General features: G+C 45.1%; 1 protein-coding gene and 1 long non-coding RNA gene across 3 annotated transcripts in view; one reads left to right on the top strand and one right to left on the bottom strand.

Annotated features, from left to right (window-relative positions):
• Pou2f3 (POU class 2 homeobox 3) overlaps window positions 1-25411 on the bottom strand; it is a 78214-nt gene that overhangs the window by 3738 nt on the left and 49065 nt on the right. For both annotated transcript variants that reach the window (XM_005378347.2, XM_013511247.1), the window contains exons 4-11: window positions 19784-19888; window positions 18500-18602; window positions 15866-15948; window positions 12975-13157; window positions 12438-12579; window positions 10647-10783; window positions 6610-6771; window positions 184-250 (exon numbers count right to left, since the gene is read on the bottom strand). In XM_005378347.2, coding sequence (XP_005378404.1) covers window positions 184-250; window positions 6610-6771; window positions 10647-10783; window positions 12438-12579; window positions 12975-13157; window positions 15866-15948; window positions 18500-18602; window positions 19784-19888 — 982 coding nt within the window. The remainder of the gene's footprint in view (window positions 1-183; window positions 251-6609; window positions 6772-10646; window positions 10784-12437; window positions 12580-12974; window positions 13158-15865; window positions 15949-18499; window positions 18603-19783; window positions 19889-25411) is intronic.
• Window positions 13154-25411, top strand: part of LOC106147894 — a 35059-nt gene continuing 22801 nt past the window's right edge. The window contains exons 1-2 of the long non-coding RNA XR_001232927.1: window positions 13154-13534; window positions 22856-22959. This is a non-coding gene — a long non-coding RNA (uncharacterized LOC106147894). The remainder of the gene's footprint in view (window positions 13535-22855; window positions 22960-25411) is intronic.

Raw genomic sequence — 25411 nt, 5'->3', positions numbered from 1 at the left:
GAGAGAGAAAGAGAGAGAAAGGAAGAAAGAAAGAAAGAAAGGAAGAAAGAAAGAAAGAAAGAAAGAAAGAAAGAAAGAAAGAAAGAAAAAGAGAAAAGAAAAAAGAAAAAAGAAAGAAAAAGAAAGAAAGAAAGAAAGAGAGACACTTCTGGTGTCATTAAGAAACCTCATTTAAAAACTCACCTGTTCCAGGCATGGTGCTATGGATAGGAGGGACTGAGAGGGGGCCCAGAGACCCTGAGGGAGAGACCTGAAAGGCAAGAGAGACTTGTAAGTGTCCATTCTCACTTCCTTCTCTAACTGTGGATGCTTTTCCCAAGATGCTGGACCCCAGACTACAGAGAACAGGTTTTCCTGGGTGGTTTCCTGTCTCTAAAACCTATATAGCACTCCATCTTCCTTTCCATAGGGAGGCTCTAGGTCACGTACAGCTATTTACCTCCAGTTCTGGTCTGCTCTGGAAGGTCTGTGGTGATGACACCACACCTGCCTTCCCCTCTTGTGCACTCTGCAAGGTTTCTTTGGCACTGTCAGGCCACGGACTGCCTTGCCCAGTGCCCTGCTGATGAGAGAAGCCAGCCTCTGGGGCCCTACTCTGGTGGATGCTGCCAGTTGCCCACTTCATTTCCGGTCCCCATTTCTCCTTTGTGAAGGAGCACTGCCAGTGCTCAGGGCGGTGCAGCACCAATGCTAGCAACGCTGCTTCAGGCCTGCCCTCCCTGCTAGATAAATGGATCACAGAATCTCCAGAGATAGCTGGAATGGCTGAACATTGGTCTCTGGAGCTTTTCATTTTGTCCTGGAAATGTCGTAGCATCAACTCTGAGATTAGAAAGGGACTTAGTACCAACTTGACATGATAAGTGTATTCATTATGGATCACTAACATGTACTAACAAAAAAAACAAAGACTAAAAATAATTGTTTAAAAAATTAAGTTTATGCTGGGTGCGGTGATGCATGCCTGCAATTCCAGCACTCGGGAGGCTGAGGCAGGAAGATCGTTGTGAGTTCGAGACCAGCCTGGGGTACAAAGTGAGCTCAAGGTCAGCCTGACCTACATAGCAAGAACATGTCTCAAAAAAAAAAAAAATTTAACCTCCCATGTAGCTCAGGTAACTCCTCACTATTGCTATCCTAGAACAATATCCCAGAACAAGATGTAATAAAATTAAAGGACAGAACAGGCATGGTGGCACACCCCTGTAATCACAGCACTCTGGGAAAAGGAGGAAGCAGGATCACTAATTTGAGTCCAACCTAGGCAACATACTAAATTAGCAAGACTCACTCTCAAAATAAAAAGTAAAAAAGGCTGGGGATATAGCTCAGTGCAAAGGCCCTCGTTCAGTCCCCAGTACTATAGGAAAAAAATAAATGAAATAAAAAGATGGGCAGATTGGAGACCTGGCCCCATCGTTCACCATCTGCATGACTTCAGGCAAGTTACCCAACCCCAATGAAATTTCATTTTCTCATCTGTAAAACAGCAGCAGCACCTCCTTGATATTTTCTTTTAATTAAGATTTAATGAGCTAATGTCCATAAAGCTTCCAAGCCAATGACGGGCAAAGAGCTCGTTAAGTATTAGTGCTCTTCCTTCCTGAAGGAATAAGCTAAAGCAGCTATACCTCTCCAGATGCTTTTTAACTCTGCACTGGAGCTGGAACTTTCATGCTTCACTCCCTCCCCTCCCTTCTCATGCTGACAGGGAAGCTCTGAGCAGTGTTTTCAAAGGATGTTGACAGGCACCTGTAATGTGATGATTCCTCCCTGTCCGGATCGGGACCATCCCATCCTAACAGGATGCAGCATGTTCTCGTTTCCTAATTAATCAGCAAATGTTCTCACTGCTTTCATTTACCTTTCCTTTTACAATGAACCTCCTCAGTAGGCTGGGGCCTGATGAAGGGTGGAGACCAGTGTGGGGCAGTTTGGGAGGGGTGGTGAAGTGGTAAGAGATGTTATCGACATTTTCCCTTCCCTTTTTCCTCCCCTCCCTGGTGCCACACCCAAGAAATTTGTTGTTGTTTTCAAATAAATAAAAAATGCATGTAGTCACTGTGGCCAGCTCCTTCCACTGCCTTCTAAAGAGAGGCTATGCATATGCAAACATACACTTATACAGTTTCCTGTATTTTATTTTTTTATATACACCACTAGCAAAATGATTCCCATACCAGTCTGTTCCATTTTGCCTCCCCCAGCCCCTTTTTCTAAATGAACTGGATAAACCAGGGATGGTGGCACATGCCTGTAATCCTTGCTCTTGGGAGGCCTAGGCAGGAGGATCATAAAGCTAATCTGGGCTATATTCTGAGACACTGTCTCAAAAAAAACCAAGAACAATAATTGTAATAAACTGTATATCTATGAGATCATTTCATATCAGAAGCAAAATAAAACCATGTTCTTGTCCCATTGAGATCTGAGCAAGAGATGGTGAGAAAAGTTTTTCAAGTGTTAGTGTAACTATTTAATTAATGTCTTTCTCCCCTCTGAGGCTATAGACTTCACAAGGTTAAGATAATGCCTATGCACTGTTGTACTCCCAGTACCTTCCACAGTGTTTGGAAATGGGCAGATGCTTGAGAAAAAGGTGTTGAATGATTGTTGATAATGAAAGAGGTTCTTTCATCATTTCTATGCATCTGAGTTGCCTTGGTGGGAAGTAAACCAATGCTAGAACCTACCTCCCACCAAAGGAAAAGCCAGAAAAAGCAAGAAACTGCTACCAAGTGGATATGGAGGATGTTGGGCAGGGGTGAGCCCCACCAGACTGTGTGATAAGAACACAGATGAAAGACATTCAAATCAGAATGGGGTCAAGGAGGCTGGACACACTGAGCTACAACCCCAGCCTTTGTTTTTTTTTTTTTTTTTTTTTTTTACTTTGAGACAGTCTTCTAAGTTGTCTAGGCTGGCATCAAACTTGCCATCCTCCTGCCTCAGCCTCCCAAGTGGCTGGGATTACAAGCATACATCACCACATGTACAGCCCAAAGGTCCACATTTAAAGACTGAAGTTCTTATGGCACAAACCACATTCCTTAATGTGGCCTACAATACCCTCAAATCCAGCCCTCTCTACCTCTTTACTCACACTCCTTTACTCCCTGGTCTCCACCCATCCCAGCATGCATGCTTCCTTTTCTCTCTATCCCACCAGCCTCAGAATCTATGTATACAATTTCCTCTGCTACAACTTGCTCCCGCCTGCACCCCTAACTCAGTTACTTTCCCCATTCATGTCAGTGGTGAATTCATTTTTCCAGGACCAGTTAAACATCATCCCTCACAGAACTCTTGACACAGTGGTTTGGGTTATGTGCCTCTGATACCTCCATACTTTCCCTGAAGCTCATCACAAGGAGCATTTATTCAGTGCCTGTTTTCCCTGCTAGGCTGTAAGCAAAGATTATGTGTGTGTGCTACTATATCCCTCGTATCATCATACAGTGAATATTTAAGGAAGCAATGATGAATGACTACCATGTTGCCTCCAACTTAAAATGTTAAATGGTTTTTCATAGCTTTTAGGTAACTTAGCATCCATGGCCCACCATGATCCATGATCTCTTCATCAACCTCTCTCAGGCCCTTGGCTCTGCTCTGACTGATGTGCATGTGTTTTCCAAAGGCACTGAGTTGTTTTATAATTGCATGCCTTCTCAAGGGCTGGCCCTTCTGCCAAGTATGCTATTCTTTAAACAAATCAGGCAGTTATCCTTCTCAATTTCTTCCCTTGATCCTCTTTCTTTTGCCATTCTCAAATGCTGGTACCTCCCCAGGGCTTAGGTGTGGTCCTTCCACACAAACTACACAGGTAAGCTCCTCTTTACACAGGATTTCAACTATCACCTTGTATGCCTGTGACTCCTCAGTGCATGTCTCCACCCCAGCTTCTCTCCTGACCTCCAGACCCATCTTCCTAGTGTCCAGGGTCAGTCCCACTTAAGTGTCCTACAGTTCTTAGTGTGCATTACCATAATGTGCAGTCCTGAAATCATCACTCTTTGCCGCTCCCAAACCAGCTCCTCCTATTTGCCTGTTTGAGACACAACACTAGCGTCTACCCAATCAGCCACACCCAAGCACTCAGTCTCTTGTAGGATTCTCTTTCCTTCATCATTCTCCCTCCCCCAGCCAACTTTCAATTTATTAACCACGACCTTCTAATTATCTGTTGACTTTCTCCCATCCCCTCTCTCTTACCATGTGGGTTTTCTTTATCCTCATTAGTTCTCTACTGGATAACTGTAGTTATATCCTATCTTGTGCCTCTCAGGCCATCCTGCATCCTGTACTTAAAGTGATCAGCCTTAAAAACAAATCTGATCATGCTGGTTCCCTGCTTAAAATCCTTCAGTGACTTCCCCAACCTCATTTCCTTGGCAGTGCACACCCTACCTCACTGTCTCACCCCTTGTCCAGCCTCGTCTTGCAACATTCCTCCATATGCAGCCATGTGCACTTTTATGAATGTGCCTCCCATCCTCCCTGCTCTGTGCCACTGTCGCATGATTCTCCCTGGTGAAAAGTCTACCTCATAGTCATTTGCGTCTCATTCCTTGTACTTTCAGACTCAGCTCAGGTATTAATGACCTCCTTGGGGAAGTCTTCCTAACTACCACCTCCCAAGGCTTATTAGCTGCTGCTAAGTTTGCCTAGAGAAATGATCACTTTGTTTATCATTTGTTTACTTGTCTGTCTCTTCTGCTAGGCAATGAGTCCTCCAGGACAGAGAACAAATGGTATTTATCTTTGTATCCCAGCACTCAGCACAAAGACCAATGTACAGAAGATGGTCAATAGATAGTTGGTGAAAATCAACACTGAACAATCTTTAAGAAATTGCTTTGTCCTACCTGGACAGTGCTTAATTTCAACCATCCCAGAGCACTGGAATACTTGAGGACATCACCACCCCAACTCCTTAACCTTCAGCCATCACTGTTCCCATAGATAGAGAATTGTCCTACCCCTACCCTGAAGGTGCCATCTCTCCCTGGATGGAGAAGATACTTCCTATTCCCTCAACTTCCACTTCTGCCTGACACTCCAAATTATCCCCTGTCCTGGCTTTTCCCTTGAACATATGAGTCACAGATTTTCCCCCTGCACTGGGGACTTAATCCAGGCCCATGAACATGCTAGACAAGCACTTTACACTGAGCTACACCCCTGGCCCCTTTCATTTTATCTTGAGACAGGGTCTCCCTAAGTCACCTAGGCTGGCCTTGAATTTGTGATCCTCCTGTCTCAACCTCTTGACTAGCTGGTTTATAGGCATATGCCTCCATGCCTGACTTAATTCCTTCCTTGGTACTTCCTCTCGGGTGCCTAATAGGCATGTCCAACTTAATATGACCAGTGCCAAATTCTTCCTGCATTTTAGAAAGATAGTAGTGCCTTCTAACTAGCTACCCAGTTTCCAAATATTTGAAGAGATCTTTGCTTCGTTCCTCATATTCTACATCTGAGCTCTCTGATACGCTCCACAACTGAAGTATACCCAGAATCCAAGCAAGTCTCTGCTCCAGCCACACTGGCATCCTTGCTGTACCTCTTTTTACTTACTGGTCCCTCTGCCTGAAATACTCTTTGCCCCAGATATCCACAGATACCATTAAAACTGTTAGATCTTTGCTCAGATGCCACTTGTCAGAGAAGTCCTCTCTGATCTTAGTAAAAAGGCATCTCCCTCATTCACTTCCTGTTCCTTTACCCTTTTAAAGTCTTCTTTAAGTCTTCTTGATATGATATCATCTGAGTAGTTAAACATAGTGAATATTTAAATGAAAAATTTATTACAGTAAAAGATATATTGCTATTAATCCTCCTCAAAATACTCCCCCTTGCTTTGAACCTACAAATCCCCTCATTCTTGCCACTTTCTGAAGCAGTTCTAGCAATCCTCTTGAGTATCTTTTTTTTTTTTGTCTTTTTGAGACAGGGTCTCACTATGCAGTTCAGGCTGGACTTGAGCTCACCTTATAGCCCAGGCTGGTCTCAAACTCACAATAATCCTCCTGCCTCAGTCTCCCGAGTGCTGGGATGACAGGCGTGCGCCACCATGCCCGGCCTCTTGAATGTCTTTAGTTGAACTGTTGTAGCTTCCTTGATGTCCTGAACTGATTAAAAACATTCACTTTTCATGGTCATTTTGACTTTGGGGGAGAGCCAGAAGTTGCATGGTGCCAGATCTGGTGAGTAAGGTGGGTAAGGACACGCTGTAATGTTTTCACAAGTCTGTCTTCCCATTGGCTGGTACTCAGTAGCAGCATTCACTGTATTTTTTATCATACCTCATGAAGATGTGAAAGAAGCTTCAGAACTGCTTCACAAAGTAGAAAGGATAATGGGCCAAGTGTGTTCAAAGCAAGTGGGGTATTTTGAGGGGAGTAATGGTAATGTGTCTTTTACTGTAATAAAATATTTACTGATGTATTTTTATCACACAATAAATATTTGCTTATAAATATAAATGATCATTCATGCTCTGTAAACCCCACCCTCCACCTTCCTGGGATGGAGGAGACTCTGCCCTACAGGCCTCATATCCCCCACCCCTGAGCTTGGCAGACAGCTTGATTCCCGACCACTCACCAGTCGGGAATTGTAGATGGGTGATTTGACAGGCGTGGGCACAGGACAGTTGATTCGTTTCTCCTTTTGGCGCCGGTTGCAGAACCAGACCCTCACCACCTCCTTCTCCATGGACAGCTGCTCTGCAATCATGGAGATCTCTTCTGAGCTGGGTTTGGGGTTCTACAGGGATGAAGACATGAGTGTGGTCAGAAGGAGCTGGTGCTCCAAAGAAGTAGGATTGAACTATGTATGGATCAAAAGCTTTAGGGTTGAACCTAGCATGGAAGTCTGCACTTATCACTTACTTACTGTGTATCATTAGGAAAATTTTTTCTTTTGTAAATCTATTTTTGTCAGTGCCTATTAACTTAATAAAATACTGGACTTCAATGTATATATTTTGATCAGATCCACCTACCCCTAGCCTTCTGTTATGCCCCCTCCCTTTTATTCTCGTCCTCTTATCTAATAATATCCTCCCTTCTACTTTCATGTCATTTTCACATTTTAGATTCCAAATAGTGGGGAGAACATGTGATACTCATCTTTCTGACTCATTTCTCTTACTTAACATGACGATATCCAGTTCCACCCATCTTCTTATAAATGACAAGATTTTTCTCAGAATAATATTTCATTTGTGTGTACACACACCACATTTTCTTTATCCATTCATCTGTTGATGGGCACTTAGAATGCTTCCATAGCTTGGCTATTGTGAATTGCTCCACAATAAATATAGGTATGCAGGTACAGGTATCCCTATAAAGTGCTCACTGTAATTCCTTTGAGTACACACCAAGGAGTGGTATAACGAAATCAAATGGTAGCTCTATTTTTAGTGTTTTGAGAAACCTCCCTACTTATTTCCATGGCTGCTGCATTAATTTATATTCCCACCAGCAGTGTAGAAGTGCCTCTGCCGCATCCTTGACAATACTTTTTTTTTTAATTTTTGATGATGGCCATTCTCACTGAGGTAAGATGGACTCTCAATGGAGTTTTGATCTGCATTTCCTTAATGGCAAAAGATTTTGAACATTTTTTCACATATTTACTGGCCATTTGTACCTCTTCTTTTGAGAAATGTCTGTTTAACTCATTTGCCCATGTACTGATTGGGCTACTTGGTTTTTTGGTGTAAATTTTTGGAATTCTTTATATATTTTAGATACTAATGGAATAGTAATTGGCCAAGGTTTCTTTCCCATTATACTGGATCTTCATTCTGTTAGTTGTTTCCCTTGCTGGGCAGAAGCTTTTTAACTTGATGTAATCCCATTTGTTGACTCTTGCTGTTATTTCTTGTGCTATTAGAGTTTTATTCAGGAAGTCTTTGCCCATGTTTATAGCTTCAAATGTTTCTCCTATGTTTTCTTCTAGTAGTTTAAAAATATTAGATCTTATACCTAGGTCTTTGATCTACTGTGAATTAGATTTTTGTACAGGGTGAAAGATAGGGCTCTATTCTTCTACACATAGATATCCGTCTTTCCTAGCACCGTTTGTTAAAAAGACTCTTCTCTTCAATGTGTTTTTGGTTTCTTTGTCAAGAATCAAATGGCTGTAGCTGTATCTGTTTGTTCCTCTGTTCTGTATTATATCCTGTTGGTCTATGTGTCTATTTTTGTGCTGTTACCATGCTATTTTTATTACTCTGGCTTTGTAGTAAAATTTGAAGTCAGGTGTTGTTTTGCTTAGGATTCTTTGGACTATTCTGGATTTTTTGTGTTTCTATATGAATTTTAAGAGTTTTTTTTCCTGTTCTGTGAAGACTGCCTTTGGAATTTTGATGATGATTGCCCTGACTCAGTAGATCACTTGTGGTAATGTGGCCATTTTAATAATATTAATTCTGCCAGTTTGTGAGGTCATTCTATTTTCTAGTGTCCAGTTCAACTTCCTTCTTCAGTGGCCTGTGATTTTCATTGTAGAAGTCTTTCCCCTCCTTGTTTAAGTTAATCTCTAGGTATTTTTTGTTTTGTTTTGTTTTGTTTTTCTTCCAGTACTGGGAATCGAACTCACGATCTTGTGCTTTCCAGGCAGGTGCTGTGCCACTGAGCTAAATCCCCAGCCCCTCTCTAGGTATTTTTTGAAGCTATCATGAATAGAATTGTTTTTCTTTTTCTTTTCTTTTCTTTTCTTTCCTTTTTTTTTTTTTTTTTTTGGTACCTGGAATCAAACTCAGGACCTTGTGCTTGCCAGATAGGCACTTATGCCATTGAGCTATATCCCTGGCCCTGGAACTGTTTTTCTGATTTCTGTTTAGTTGGTTCATCATTGGGATATAGAAAAGCTATTGAGTTTTTAAGGTTCATTTTGTATTCTGTCTTTCTTCCTGTGTGGTACTATGGATTGAACCTGGGGCCTCAATATATTCAGCAAGTGCCCTACCACTGAGCTATATAACCAGCTTGTATTCATATTCATATTTATAATTTTAGGGACAGTTGCCCAGGCAGATCTTGAACTTGCAATCCTCCTGTCTTAGCCTCCCCAGTCGCTGCAATTACAGATGTATGTTACCGCTGATTTTAATTCCTTCAGATATATACCAGTTTCATCTACACAATGAGAATGAGAGTGCCTACCATGTAGGATTATGGTGAAGATTAATTGAGAAAATGAGTGGGAACTACCAGGCACAGGGCTGACATAGGATAGAGATTCCATAAAAGTGCACCTCTTCTCACATTCCCTCCCTCAGCAGCAGTTATGAAGAGAAGGTTCATGGATGAGTTATGAGGGCCAGGGAAAAAAAAAACTCTGCAGAAATAAGGTTTCCCTCAAGTTTTTTCCCTCAATCTCGTATCCTCCCTGTCATCTCTTCCTAGAAAACGAGCAAATTAAAACTCTCATATTTGTTAAATCTGCAGGATAGCAATATTGTACATAATATGAGAGCACCATGCCCTTGCTGGGACTCCTCCCAACCCAGTCTATGGTCTGAGCCCATTTCTCCACACTCCTGCGCCCTCCCTTAGCCGTGCTGCTCTGAAAAATCTAAAAAGAGGGACAAGTCAGCTCTTGTTGTCCTGCCAGAAGAACATAGTCATCCAGTCCTTATGCAGATGCACAGGGGATCCGCTGAAAGGGTGGTAGTCTTGGGAGCCAGGCCCAGCAAGGCTGGACTAGGCCCCAGGCCCTGGAGACCTGCAGTACTTCGGAAGCTCCACAGGCTGGACCCTGAGGGATCCTGACTAGAAGCTTTTCAGCCCTCATCCGTTTTCCTCTCTTCTCTACCCCAGCTCCCATGGGGCTCACAGCTACACATTGCTTCAGGAATATGATTTTGCTACAAGTTCAAAATAATATGGAATCATATGGAATATGATCACAAGTATTTAAATGTGCACAAAAAAAGGAATAGAAGAAAGAATATTCAGATGGCTTTAAAATTGTTTTTTTTCTTTCTACTTCCTGCTTTGTATTTTCCAAGTTATTTAGAATGAGCATTTATTACTTTTTTTTTTCAGTACAGAGGGATTGAACCTAGGGAGCACTGAACTACAACTCCAGTCCTTTTATCTGTTTGTTTTATATTGTTTTGTTTTTATTTTTCAAGATAGAGTCTTGCTAAGTTACCCAGGTTGGCCTAGAACTTGGGATTCTCCTGCCCTAGTCTCCTGAGTAACTGAGATTATAGGAGTAAACCACCATGACTGGCTTATTACTTTTTAAATAGAGAATACGCAAAATTTATCTCAAAGAAAATAAAGAATTATATACAATGCCCTGTCTTGGTTCCCTTTACTTCAGCTGGATATAAAAATACACTGTCTTCTGGAACGCCATATTTCAGTCTTTAAATCTCCCAGTGAGAGGCACAAGGGGCCCCATATAAACTTCCAAGCAAGAAGACTCAGTGAGGGGAAGAAGCTTCTGGAACCTTAGATGAAGGGCCACCTCCCACTCCAATCTCTGGGCACCAGGAGAGGGCTGGTGACTTGGCCTCTGACCATCTCCCAGCAGGTGCCCGGCCTCCTACTGTACTGTGCTTGCTTAGCCACCTGCACAAGTTGGCCCACCCACTCCCACCCAAGGAAACTGCTCACATCCTGAAATCTCTTCTCCAGAGTCAGGCGGATGTTGGTCTCAATGCTGGTCCGTTTCTTCCTCTTCCTGCCAAACACTTCACTGAGGGTAGGGTAAGAGCTGGGTGTGCTCACTGAGGGGTCTGACGGAGACGACTCTGGAGGGAAGTGAAGGAACAAAGGGAACTCAGAGGAAGGGGCTGGGTGGCCGGGTTAGGCCCTGCCCTAACAGACTGGAGGTCCAACATTCCTTCCCAGTGGGTTCCGCAATAGCATTTTGAGGACAAGCCCCTTCCCCCAGCAGGGAACCCCAAACAGACCAAGACTCTCGCTTCTTCTTGTTGCTCAGGGCAAAGGTCCTCCATGCCTCCCACCGCAGAATCCCCAGTGTTTGCGGTCATGGTTCAGGGAAGCCCAGGCATCAGTGGCATGTGTGGGTGTGAGTGGGCACAGGCAGGGCTCCTACAAGTAACATTAGCCAGTCTGTCTTTTATAAATATGTCTGGATGTGAATACCGAGTACAGTGGGAAACGGCCTTCTGAGAGTCAAAAGCACTGGTGCTTGGTGGCAGAATGTTGATGCTGAAACTCTTTGTTCACCAGTACAAGTATTGGAGCTAAGGTGCAGAATGGACAGGAGGGATGTGCCTCTGGAAAGGATCAGGGGTCAGGTGTCAGGGTGAGGGATCCCACTAGAAATGTTCTACAAAGCCTTTTCCCAAAGATCTCAGGACCCTCTGATCACTTCTTTTACTTCAGTGGTTCAATCAGTACTGTCTCAGGGACAGCCTGTTGAGGCAAGTGGGGGAACTTCTTTGTTGCCTCCCATGCTGCATGAGGGACTTCCTTGAGGGTCACGCTGCTGGCTGCCACCTTGGCCTTGGTGCCCCTTCCACAGTAAACACCAGCCCATATACATCAACTGAACAGAACCCAGGCCTGGATTCTGGCCCCTTCTCTCTCCACATAGGCCAGGGGCTCTCAGTCAGAGACAATACTCTTCACCATCACCATTCCTTCTGGGGGCATTGGGCAATGTCTGGAGACATGTTGGGACACCTCAACTGGGGGCAGGTGCTGCTGGTAACTAATGGGTAGAGACTGAAGATGCTGGTAACTATCCTACAAGGGCCACCCCCTCCCAAAGATTTATCTGGCCCTAAATGTCCACAATGCAAAGATTGAGAAACCCTGCTTATGCCTGTCCTCTGATGCCAAACTCTTCTAGTCAACATTCCAAAACCATGGTTTATACTCTTCACCTCCTGGAAGGACTGGATCCTGTCTGAATCCTCCTGAAAACCCCTCTCCTGGTATAAGACTTTCCCAGTTTGTCTAGATCACAGTCATTGGCTAGGCTCTGAATCCTGCTCCAGAACTAGGCAGGTAAAAACCCTGTGCTGTGCTTATGATACCCCCATCCAGGGCCCACTGCCCTATCTCCTTGTCCTAGGTCTATTCTAGACAGGAATGTTGCACATGTGTCTGCTCCACAGACCCAAGTTTTGTCTCCAGGGAGTTGCCTAGGATATGTAGATCTAGGGTGAGCAATGGAATAGAATAGGAACAAGTCTGTATGGTCACAGACCTAAAACCATGTCCTCCAAAGGATCTTCTTTCTCAGTAATAATGGCAATATTTTCACCTTTTCTTGCCTGTATCCCATGTCTTATTTCTCAATTGTTTCTAAGCTCAGGAGAAGAAAGAAGGGGTGCTATGTCTTGACCCTCTAAAGCTCCAAAACAGACAAGTCATTAAAGTAATCCCTATGGAATCCTTGGGGCCACTCCTGCTCATTCCCCAGAGGTCTACCTGCATCATTCAGCCACTTCTCCAACAGGGGCTTGAGCTTGCACATGTTCTTAAAGCTCAGGTTGAGGGCCTCGAACCGTGAGATGGTGGTCTGGCTGAAGTCATTGCCATACAGCTTTCCCATCGCCAACCCTACATCTCCCTGTGCAAGAGATGGAAAGTGAGGAATATGAGAGGCAGGCCTGTCCTCTTCGCCCACATCTCCCTCCACCCTAGTTCATATTGTACATCCATTCAGACCCCAAGGCACCCACCTTAGCTCCTTTCTAAGTCTTTTCCCTCTAGGAGGGACAATTGGTTTATTTCTCTCCCTAGACTCAGTGGGCTGTGCTCTCCCTGACATTCATTCCTCTCCCCTCCACCACCAATGTCCTCAGTTTCCCTTCTACTGGCAACATGCCCTGTTCTCAGGGAACTCAGGGACATGATGGGCCTTCTCCAAATACGTTGAGCCTTGGGTTACTCTTGCACCCACCACTAGGGAAATTCAATACTCATTCACTCAATTGCTTCCATCATCCTTCCCCTAAACCAAACCTGTGTGAAGCCCAGCTTGATGCGTCTCTGCTTGAAGGTCTTGGCAAACTTCTCCAGCTCCTCCAGGTCGCTGGGCTCATCAGCCCCTCCAGAACTAGGTAGATGTTTAGGTGCTGGGAGATGCTGTGATGCTTCTAGGTGGGGTTCTAAAGAGGATCCTGGCAGCCCAGGGCGCCCAACTGCCTGATAAGGGAACACATGCCAAGCAGATCCACAAAGATTCAACACACCAAACGGTATTTGTCACTAATACTGGGTTGAAACAGCAGGGGTGCAGGATAAGGAGGTAGGCTTTCTGGGTCTCAGACTGTGACTCACTATTTGACTCTGAGGAGGGTACTTCCTCCTTTCAATTTTCTACCATAAAAGGAGTTAGCAGCATTATTTACTGAGATTCCACAAACAAATCTCATAATGGAACAAGGAAAAGGTTGTTTGCCTTGCCTGTTCTTTTCCACAAAGCAGGGTGACTGAGATGTCAACACGTACCAACCGAAGACAACAGAGGACACTGGAGAACCCGTGATATTCACAGGACTTCTGTACAATCTCCAACTCTTGTGAGTGCCATTTTACTTTCTACACCACCATTTTCTTTTGCGACAGTGTTTTGCTTTTAATCAAAGGCATTTTAATCTATGCTATCTAAATCCACCTTGATTTCACCTGTCATTTTCAGGACATATTCTTTAGTTTGTTTTCATAGGAAAATGTGCACTTGAAGCAAGAACTGTGCCCATTTGGTGCCAGGAATGGATCCAGGCTTGGAACATTTATTATTTCACAAAGATGGAGTATGATCCAGGCCTAGGGCTTCAGGCACTGTGTCCACCTCAGAGGCTATTGCCCATGTAGATAACTTGGGCTAAATATATCTTTTTCTCTCTTCTTCACAGTTTGCTCTTTTCCTAAACTGAGTTAGCTCCTCCCTCGCAAATATTCAAGTGTACCATTTCAGTAGGCATCTTATGATGAAGAGAGTAAAAGGACCAGAGACAAGGACTTTTCCCCCATGAAGATATTATCATAACAGAATGGTTTAAAACCATCACAGAGTGGGTCCTGATTTATAGGGAGAGAGAGGGTAGGGAGGTGGTAGCATAGACCAGACCATTAGGATGACGTCTCAGTCTTCTTTGAACCTTCCTTTTTATTAATTCATTTGTTCTTTCACTTACAAATACTTACGGAGTTACCTGCAAGCCCTTTTCCCTCTCCCTTTCATATCTCATTTGTTGCCAAATTGTGTTGATTAGATTTCTCAAAACATCATCTTGTTCATCCCTCCACTCTTATTGCCCTGACTCTAAGCCTACCCTTTTCCACCCCTCTTTAGGATTTTTCTTTTGAGACAGGGCCCCAAGGTTGTCCCAGACTAGCTCTGAACTCCTGGGTTCAGGGGTCTCCTGCCTCAACCCTCCTGAGTCACTGAGACTACAGGTGTATGCCACTGTGCCCTGCTAGGTGATCTTAATGATCTCCTAAATGGTCTGTGTTCTTACTAGTCTGTTTATGCTCAGATATCAGAAGATGCAAGAGTTCATCTAGAATACTCTGTGGGACCTCTCCCAGATCTGGTCACTCACTGTCGGATTCTAGGGTGAGCAATCAGCGGAGAGAAGAGCAACTGGACGCTGGTGTCCCCGCTTCTTTTAACCAGTAGGTGGCGCCTCCCCCTTTCAGGTGTCTTCAGTGGACTCTATGGCCCTGGAAAACCAGGGCATTTACTGAGCCCAAGGGATCTTAGCACAGAAGAAGGACATTTCTGGTCTCTATAGTTATTTCTGTGCAGAGCCAACTCATGAAACTGTACAGGTTATTCACTTCATGGGGGCAACAGACAAGGAGAGGATGCAGCCTGTGCTGCTGTAGGCAAGCCTTGGTACCCTTGCACGAGGCTATAGCTGGCCAGAGTAAGAGGTGTCTCTCTCTTTTTTTAATTGGCAAATAGGTGCTAATATGGAACCATGGCAGCTCTGCAAATGGCTCCTGCCCCAGCTCTCAGTCAGCCTGACTCAGACACATGCCTACTGTTGGACACAGTCTAGAATAGTGGTCTTGCGGTGGGACACATGGCAAATGTCCTTATGGTGTGAGACAGCAAGCCTATCATATTCTGGTCTCTCTCTCCCCACTTCCTCTGGGGGCTTAAGAGCACCTAGGCAGAGCTGGTGGTCACCATGCATCCTGGGAAATTAGATGAGCCCTAGTTCTTTGGTGTGGAGTTGCTGCAGGCTGGCCTGGGAGTTGGAATCTCTGGGTACTTTTTTTGTTTGTGTGGTACTGGGGATTGAACACAGGGCATTTGCACTGAGCTATACGCCCAAGCCACTTAAAAAATTTTTTTTCAGTCTGAGGAAATATCTCTCTAACTAGCCCAGGTTAGGCTCAAATTTGTGACCCTCTTGCCTCAGCTTCAAAGAAGGGTGGGATTACAGGTGTGCACCATCATGCTCAGCTTTTTAAAAGTCATCCTAATGTTTTTTGTTTTTTTTTTTCTAGTATTGGGAATTGAACTCAGGGTCTTTGCTCTGAGTTAGATCTCCAGCCCTTTTACTTTTCATTTAGAGACAGGGTCTTGCTAAGTCACTAAATTGCCCAGGCTAGTCTCACACTTGCAATTCTCCTGCCTTACCCTTTGGGAAGGCTGGGATTACCAGTGTGCACCACTACACCTGGCTTGGGTTCTCATTCTTGCCCTAATGATATTGGATAAATCTCTCTCCTGGCTGTAGTTTGGATTTTCTCTGTGCTGTAAGAGTCAGCTCCTGGCTGATCTCTCTTCCCAGAGGATAAGTACCCTGCTAAAGGGGTGGGAAAACCCCAATGAGCTGCACTCTGCCCAGAGCTGAGACATTCCTAGAGGAAACCTGAGGAATGTGGTTATTTACCTGGGATGCCAGGCCAGGCCCTGTCTGTGGGAGGAGGAGGCTGCTTTGTTGCTGTGGAAAGGGGAGGAGATTCGGCTGCAGACCTGGGTGAAAGGGGAAGGCAAAGGAAAAAACAAATAAAATCCAGGCCATCAGAAAGACAAGCTCGGCATTGGAACCATGAGAACTGTCTCCACCCTCTACTACCAAATCAGGTCTCACAACCCACCTCAAGCCCAGTGCAGAGGCCCCCACAGGCATAGCCAGGCATTGCCACACACAGGTGGAGGCGAACCAGACCAGGCACAGGGATAAACAGAAGTGTAAATAGCAATCCCCAAACCAGTCCTTCTGCTTGCACGCCTGCCTGGAGAGGTGCAGAGGCTAAGGAAGTTCAAGGCAATCTAGCTGGGATCTGCCTGGCAGGGCTGAGGAACCCAGAGGGGAGGGGAGTGGAAGGGAGGTGGGGGCGGCTACCAAGAACCCTGTGGGGGCCGAGGACTTCAGTGCTTCCGGCAGGGAAGTATCTGGGAGGGCCATAAAAACCCATTGGAATCTGCAACATGTCGGAGCAAGTAGATGGTGCCATACAGCTCTGAAGGGCACAGGGCTACGGTCAGAGGCTCCTGTGACCAGGACACTGTACATATGGGAGGAATGTCTGAGAATCTGGGAACTCCCTTAGGCAGAACAGAGCACCTCCTAGAAATACAGCCTGGGGACCTCCCCTCCTTTCCAATCCAGGAAAATTGCCTGTAACAGGCTCTGCCTGGTCAGTGACCATGACAGGCGTCTCCCCTCATAAGAGACCATAGCTGAAACCTCTAATTCTCACAGCAGGTAGTGATCAAACCACCAAAGCCGGTCACCCCAGTAACCCAGCACACAGAAGCACTTTGGGGTATCTGTTGCCTCTAGGTGTCACTGACGTACAGCATCTGCAGATGTTGACTTTTTTGCTCTTCAGTCTCAAAAAGTCAGGACATACTTGCTCTTTCTTAAAATAAATACGTGAGAAACCTCTCATAAGGAGCCCTGGATTTGGAATGTGGAGGCTGGTGTACTAATAGTAGTCCTAGCATTTATACTGAATTTTGAAATGTATGAAGTCTTTTCAACTATATCAATATTTTATAAGGTATGATTTTACCGTGATCCCTTTTCTAGATTTTGCCAAACTTGGGGCTGGGGATTTAGCTCAGCGGCACAGCGCCTGCCTGGTAAGCGCAAGGTTGTGAGTTCGATTCTCGGTACCAGAGAAAAACCAAAAAAAAAAAAAAAAAAATAGATTTTGCCAAACTTCTATTTTTTCAGTTTTTATCTTTTATTAGTTCCTGTTTGCATTACATAATGATCATATTCCTGTGGGGAGCTGGTGCATGTACATAACACATCTTAACTCTAGGGGGCTGGGGATTTAGCTCAGCGGCACAGCACCTGCCTGGCAAGCGCAAGATTGTGAGTTTGATTCCTGGTACCGGAAAAAACAAACAAACAAACAAACAAACAAAAAACACATCTTAACTCTTTTTATAAAATCTCCTTCCCTCCCCTCCATCTCTCTTTCTTTGGTACTGGGGTTCAAACTCAGGACCTTGTGCTTGCCAGGCAGGCGCTTGCACCACTGAGCTATCTCCCCAGCCCCGTTCCATCTCTTGATTCCCTTCCTATTTAAACAAAATCTCTCTCCATACTTCCTATTATCTCTCTTTTACTTTTCTCTTTATCTATATTTTGGGTTTCTCATATTTGAGAAACCATGCAGCATTTAAATGTTGGTCTAATTTATTTTACTTAACATTATGGCTGTGGAGGAGGAGATGGAGTTTGGTGAGTTTCCTGAGGACACACAGCCTCACACATTTCCTTCCAAATGTTAAACTTTTTTTTCATCCTACATCACATACCTAGCTCATTTGTTAGGTAGTAGGCAATTTTCAGATCACTGCAATTTTTTGAAAATGAATTAACTGTTTTATTCCCTTTTCTGTTTCAGGAGTATGATGTATATTTAGCTGAAATAAATACTTGCAGATTCAAATATGTTCCCACTCACCCTAATAATATGCTGAGATGCCCTGGAAACTAAGGATGGGGCCTATACTTGGGGCAGGTGCTAAGGCAGAAGGCTTTTTTTTTTTTTTTGGATGCTGGATTTCCAAAGCCTCTACTTGGGATCTGTACCTTTGACCAGAGTTTATACTTCCTCCATCGTTTTATTATGAATAGTTTAATCTGTTTGCTCTTAACCGGGGAGGAAGGTCCCTAGGAATATCTTCCCTGCCAGACCACTTGATAACCCCTCCTGCAGCCTGTGGGAGGCAGTGCTGCTCTACCCAAATATAAGCATATCCAGGCTTCTGGGAAGCGGAGACTCCAAAGAATTGGGACTCGTTTGCTTCTCTTTCCTGGCCCCTTCCCCCAGCCCTTCAGTCCCTTCAGCCTCACCTTTTCATGACTTTTAGGGGATGGCAATCCTGGAAGGAAGCTAGGCAGGGCAATAAGGCTGGAAGGACACTGTCAAGAGTCCTTCCTGAGTTCTAGGCAACCAGATGGTCTTAATAGCAGAGGGACAAGCAACTCCCGGTGTTCTACACCCAGCCAACAGTGACAGCTGCACTTGACTCATTGGTGTGAAAATCCCTGGATTCTTACCTTGCTGCCCAGTTTGGGTCTGAGAAAGTAGGAACTGGGACACTGACTGCAGATGACCAGGGACCAGCACAAGCTGTTGGAGTGGATGGAGAGAAGCCATGTCCTACACATGGGGAGATGCACGGATATCAGAGAACTTACAAACTGGGGACCCCTGCTCCCTCAGCCTGCAGCCCTCTGGGAGTTTGCAGGCAGTGACCTTGGCTCACGCCTCTGTGTGTCCTCAGAGTGTAGCACACAGCAGCTGGTCCATTCATGCTATTATGATAGCTTCTGTCCTCTGCCAAGTGGCCCTTACAATATCTATTACTCAACTCTGACCTCATGATTTAATTTTTCTAGTATCAGTCCCATCCCATCTCCCAATGCCCTGATGGCTGAGCATGGGAATTACCATATCTCAAATGTTTATCCTACAAATAGCTTGCAATCTCAATGGTCCTTTTTTCTTATAGTGATTTCAAGATTTGAGGTCCCAGGAGTCCTCTGTGATGCAGACACCCAGGGCTCTATGCCCCATGACTGGGCATAGGCCTGCATATGCAGTGACTTGATAAACATTGTTGAATGAAAGAGTGAAGGAATGGCTACATATTCTGTTCTTAAGCATTGCTGGAAGAAGGGTGCTCTTTCTTCCCCAGGTGACCCATGCTAAGGAGAGGTGGGCCACAAGAGTCTAGGCTGAAATGTTTGCTGCTACTGTCTCAGCATGTGTCTCCCTTCCCTCAGCAGCAGCCCATTCCAATTTGGCTTTGACATACAATCTTGGAGGAGGCAGAGCAGGCCCACTGGGGACAGAAATCTTCTGTAATTGTAGGAGTTGTTGTCATAGCATTAATGCCCTGAAAGTGGTCCAGCAGACAACAGCAGCATGGCTGCTAGCTCTTTTGCTTTGGCAAGACTAGCTCCTTTTTGTTTCATAGAGAAAACTGCTTCTTTATATTCTTGGCTAAGCTTCATTTTCACAAGGACAATTTTAGGAACCCCCACCCCACTGCGCACCCTGCTCAGGCCTCCTAGACTTTTCTCCCATTTCCTATAAGAGATTATTTTTCTTTCTTCTTTTGTTTTTTTTTTTTCCAGTACTGAGAATTGAACCCAAGGCCTTACACATGCTAGACCAGCTCTCTACCACTGAGCTACACCCCCAACCCTAGGTGGTTCTTTAGAACTATACTGATTCTCAGGTGCCAAGCATAGAGATCTAGTATTTTGCAGAGGGACTGAATTAAACTCAGTGGCTCTTGAGAATATCAGGGTTCTCTGGCATGGACTGACGCTTACCCCAGACATTTGGTTTCCGGACATCATGGCAGGTCCTTGGCTCAGGTGGCATGGTCGATGGGATAGGGTCTGCTGCAGGGAGTCACTGAGGTCCTCTGTTTTTATCTGCAAGTGAAGGTAGGGGGAGAGTGTCAGTTCTGGGCCTGTCTGGCCAGGCAGAAATAGAAATGTGGAGACCAAGACAGGAGATATGTGACAACCCAAGGAGGAGTGAGCTAGCTCAATGCCCACGGGCTGCAGCATGCTCTCCCTGTCAGAGTGTGCCTACCACCAGGGCTGCTGGTCAGTGTACCAACTGGACTCCCAAGTGCCAACCTGAAGTCCCTAGGAATATCTTCCTAGGGGAGACTGCCCTATGGGGAGTCTAGCGTGGGTAATGCTCTTACTCACTGAAAAGAGAAAAATCAGAATATCTTAGCAAGTTTTAAAAATAAAGCTTAATGAATTAAATTTTGGTTAAGTCTAAGATGATACCTTTTTTTTTCTTAAAGGGAAGGGATGTTCGAATTTCTTTTATGCAATGATGGTAATCCTAAATGGTATTTTTAAAAATCCCCAACTAAAAGAGTGAAAAAATAGCAGCCTTTTATTGATCTTCTGCAAAATCTGTTCTTTAGTTTTCCTGCATCGATACCCCAAACCCCAAACCCCAAAGCCTGTGAACTACTGATCTGGAGGATTCTTTTTCCCTCCATCACCACTTGTTCTTCAACATCTATGTGCTAAGTTGCCTCTGCAGTGGCCCTCTTAGCCTGTGTGGCTTTGGGGAGAATATCTGCCCCTCTCCGTACAGGCAAGGACATGTCTTCCTCACAGCCATGGCTGCAGTTGCAGCCTGAGGGGCCTGTGGTGGTTTCCAATTCTCTTTAGTCTCTACCATCCTTCAATGACACATGAACCACCCACTTGTGGGCTTTCCAGGTGTCCATGGGCAGGGCAGGAAGTACTACTGTGCTCGCCCTCCCCCACCCCAGGACAAATGCCTTTTGCAGCTTTTCAGGAAGCTCCACTGGGAGGGGAGCCAAGTGACTCCGATTCTCACACTATGGTAAGGGGCACAGAATCTAGACCACACCTTATAGGAGACATTGGTGAGACCCTCTGACTAGGATATCTAGTTTCCTACCTAGATGGAAATTCTTCACAACAGAGATTCACTTTCTTGGTCTACACTGAGGAGACCATTGACATTTGCAACCCTTTCCTGTTGGTATTTGCTTCACCCAATGAAAAGTTGAGACTAGCAGATGTATTTGTGCTTAATCCCTGTGGAAAATGGTGCTTTGGATCTCTACAGAAAGAATTGTCTTTGGTTTGACAGGAAGGTCCTGCTGAATGACACTGGTGACTTCCTGCAGGGGGAGCTACTTATGGTACTTTGCACGTAGTGAGAACCTAAGGAATGTCAGCTGAATAAAAGACAAACAAAACCCAGCCCTGCAGAGCCTCTGATGAGGTACAATGAGAAAAACACCGCACAGGGGCCATCGCTGACCCGGTCCTAACTCTGACTCTTGTAATCTTGAGCAACCTCTCAGCCTCCATGGGATGTGGTTCCCCAGCTGTTGTCGTAGCTACATGGTTTTTCTCCCTTTCAATCATAACGCAGAATGACCAGCTCAAATCCCTTGTGCATTTGATGAATGTAGCTGGTCCTGGATGCTGTAGTGTTCTCTAACACCACACTGAAGCCCTGGGTGCACAGAAATTGCTAAGAAGTGCCTCTTTCAGGTATGGGCTTTACAAATCATTCTGCTCACTTAAGGAGACCATCCTGGAGCCCTGGAAGCAAAGAGGAAGAAGGAAGAGAAATGTCAACAGCACTATGGGGACAGAGAGTAACTTTCTGAAAACTCCAAACACATGGCACTTGGGTGGTCTTCAGGGAATCCACTTTCCCCAGCCCACTCCCTTTTAACTCTGCCCATCATGCTTGGTGCTTCTAAGAAGTGCTAGTGTCTGACTTCTGTGCTCAGAAATCAGCATTTCCATGTCCTAGATTCTGTAGAAGCATTTGTTAGCAGGTTTTTAAAAACTAGAAATAGATGATGAACTTCTTTTGAAACCACCACCACCATCATAACAGCTTCAAAGTTTGCTCTGCAAAGACACTTTATGTAGACAAATTCCTTTGGCCAGCTTCCCATTGCCCCCTCTCTCCATACTGTCCCCCCTCTGGCCCCAGGGCGTGCCCATCCCAGAGGGGTACTGGGGAGTGGGGAGAGGGAAAACATGGAAACTCAGAGGTGAGATCCTGCTGGTGGAACCACCTAGGACTGCTTGGCAGAGCTCCAGCTCCAAGGCAAGTGGCGGGTTCCCTCCAGACTCATTATGCGCAATGGAGAGATAAGGAGGTGCAGCCATGACAGAGCTTGAAAACATCTGCTTTGCCTCCAACCTGGGTGCTATCTGTTAGAATCAGTGCCAGGTCTTCCTGCAACACTTAATTTCAGAAACCAGCGCCATCATAAAAGAAAACTCACCCTTTCATCTGCTTCCTGGATCAATTGCCCTCCAAACCCTTTTGGGGGACAACCTCGACCTCCCTGCGCTGAAAATGAAATGCCTGATAGTAGAAAAGTCCTTGGGGTGTAGCCTGGGCTTTCTGACAACTCTGTGTATTACTCTTCTTCTTTTTTTATATTTGTCTTCAAATGAGAGTAACCTATTACTCTCATTTTTCTTAATTCCTCACCCCTGCATGTAAGGGACTGAGAATAACCCAAAAAAGAAGACAACCCTAAGTAAACCAAATCAAAAGACAACCAGGAGAGTTCTTTCTGGATGACAAGTTTGGCTCAGCTTCACCAGGCTGAGGTACACTCAGTAGTGGGACACTTGCCTACCATGTGTGAGGCCCTAGGTTCCATTCCCAGCACTACAAAATCAATCAGTCAAATCAAATCAAATCTCTGCTTTGGTCAGCAGATCTCAGAAAAGGCATATGGGAGAAGAAGGGAGGCAGGGTTGACTCTTACTGACCCTAGCATTCTTCTTGGACACTCTCAGGGGCTTAGAAACTTAGAAATTAAAAAATAAGTCCTCTCTAAATCAAAAACATCCCTTTCGCAGCTGTCGAGTGGAAAAGGCTGGAACCTTTCCAGACAACTGGGTGTTGGCTGTGGGTCTGGAAGATGAGATAGAGATGCTTCTGTTGGATCCCATTGACTTCTAAGGTGAGAACCGCAGGCAAGTTGGATGAAAACCCAATTTTCCCCATGCTTGTGAAAACCCAACCAAATCCACAGCCAGCCTGGAGTCATCGTGTCCAGGTCCCTTGGCAGTTCTCACAACAGCAGGAGATTTTTCCAGGCTCTACTTGAGACAGCTAGTGCTTGGGGACGGGGGCCACTATAGTGCTCTGCCCTATGCCATGGAGCTCCAGTTCACCTATCAGACAAGGTTTCTGAGTTTAGGATCTTCTCCACCCACTGTGCTGTGCAAAGGTGTTACACTGAGTCTTGGGTAGTGACCAGGGAGGTAAAAATGTATCATGAGTGTTTATCTTTTCTATTCCAAGTGAACTCTCTGACTTCACTTTACAAAGTAGTGGAGGCCTTATTCTGGGAGGAAGAAGCCCCTTCTAAGGAGGTGGAAGCACTTTATACATTCTGCACTGGTCTCTACTTCCCATCTCAGAGGTGAGGATACAGATTTATCTTCCCATCTCACAGAAGCCCAGAGAGCTTCAGAGATGGGCATAAAGTTCTATATATAGCAGGACACTCAAAAAGTTCTGACAAAAGCATGGTCTCCTGGCCCTCCCCGGGTGCCCTCTCCCCCAGACAATACCACAGATGTCCCAGACATAGTAGAGAGAATACATCATAAGTGATGGACAAGGCAGTATTCCAGCCCAAAATGTATACTTGAAAGTTGCGGCTGACCATCAGGTTTTTGTTTCTGTTCTGTGGTGCTAAGGATCAAACCCAAAGCCTTGCGAATATTAAGCAAGTGCTCTACCACTGAGCTATACCCCCAATCCTTTTTACAATTTGTTTTGGGATGGGGGTCTCGCTGTGTTGCCTAGGCTGGCACTGAACTTGCAATCTTCCTGCCTCAGCCTCAGATTATAGTCGTGTTCCACCATGCCTAGCCCTGACCATGTTTTTGGGTCTTGGAATGGCACATGATAGGGCCGGAGTACTTTTCCTTAGCCCCGTCCCTGGGATATTTTCACATGACCCTTTCTTGGGGGGAAAACAATCCAACACTAATGAATATATCACTAGTGATGAACATGATCAAAGCTGTTGTCCTAGTTGCATAACTCGTTTGTGGAAAGTGTTTCATAAACATTTCACAAGAAGGAGCATTTCAAAGCGTGAACATCTCCCAACCTGCCTTCAATTACAAGCAAGAGTTTTTTCTTTTCCCTTCCCCCACCCCTTGTACACTTCTCCCTAGCAATGAGGAAGAGTTTCTGTTTTGTAACTGGTCTACAAAGAGCTAGCAAATGTGTTCCTCATGAAAACATTCTAAAAATATATTCCAAATGGCAGAATGGGGCAGCCAGCTAACTCATCTCAGGTGAACAGGGCTGAAAGTACCTGATTGAGGTGAATGTTGGTTGTAGTGTTTTTTGGTTTGTTTTGTTTTGCTTTTCAGTGCTAGTGATGGAACCCAAGGCCTTGCACATATTGGGCAAACGCTATACCCCTGATTCACTGTCCACTGTCCACTGTATTCTCAGTTGGGAGGCTTTCCTGTCTCCAAAGCTCCTGACTACTTCCTAAGAGCCCAAAGCTCCTTTCCTCTGGTTGCCCCCAGGAAGCCTGTAGGAAGTGCCTGGGGAGAGATGGCCTCACACAGTCCCTGGTCTCTAGTCAAATCTATGATAGATCAGCCTGGATGCATCTTTGTCCATGTAAACTGGGATCATCTCTTTAAGAACAACAAACTTCTATGCAAAAGAGGGATGGAAGAGAGGAGATATGAAGTCCTTTAATAAACAAATGCTCCTCCGGAAGGTGGATCCACTTGGAGTTGCTCCCCTTGAAGTGCAGGTTTCTAAAGACAGGTCCTTGCATTTCCTGCTTGTTCCTATGCTGGAAATACTACCAGCTTCTCCATCTTGCTGTTTAAGACTTTGGCTAGCTGTAGTTCTTGGGACAGAGCAATGCGAGTGCTGACACATGGGTGAAAATCCCCTTCATTTGAAGCCTGTGAAAGTTTTCTTCCCCTCTGAATATTAAGTCCCTGAATCCAAGTTTTAAAACTCCAGGAAGAGTCTGTGCCATCATAAATGTTTCCCAGTTTCCAGGACTTGAACAATTTTAACTAAGGCACTGCTGAATAGCCCTCCTGAGACTCTTGTAGTGTCCTGTCCCCTGATAGCTGCATCAGTAGGGTTCTATTGTCTGTGCCCCCAACCCCTTTTGAACCAGTCTTCTTGTTCTTTTGGTGACCTGTCTGGCAGACAGGAGGGCAGAGCTACCCTCTCTAGGTCTTCACCTGGGCAGGAATATGACCCAGAACCTTTGACCTTTTTTTTTTTTTTTTTTTTTTTTCATGAGATAGGGGCTCCCTGTGCAGTTCAGGCTGGCTTTGGACTTGTTATGTAGTACAGTCTGGCCTCAAATTCACCATCCTTCTGCCTCAGCATCCCAAGGGCTTACATTACAGGTG

Source organism: Chinchilla lanigera, unplaced genomic scaffold, assembly GCF_000276665.1.
Source record: "Chinchilla lanigera isolate Chin_1 unplaced genomic scaffold, ChiLan1.0 scaffold00011, whole genome shotgun sequence".
Lineage (NCBI taxonomy): Eukaryota > Metazoa > Chordata > Mammalia > Rodentia > Chinchillidae > Chinchilla > Chinchilla lanigera.
The sequence above is the reverse complement of the archived record's forward strand: the minus strand, read 5'-3'. Positions and strand labels throughout refer to the sequence as shown.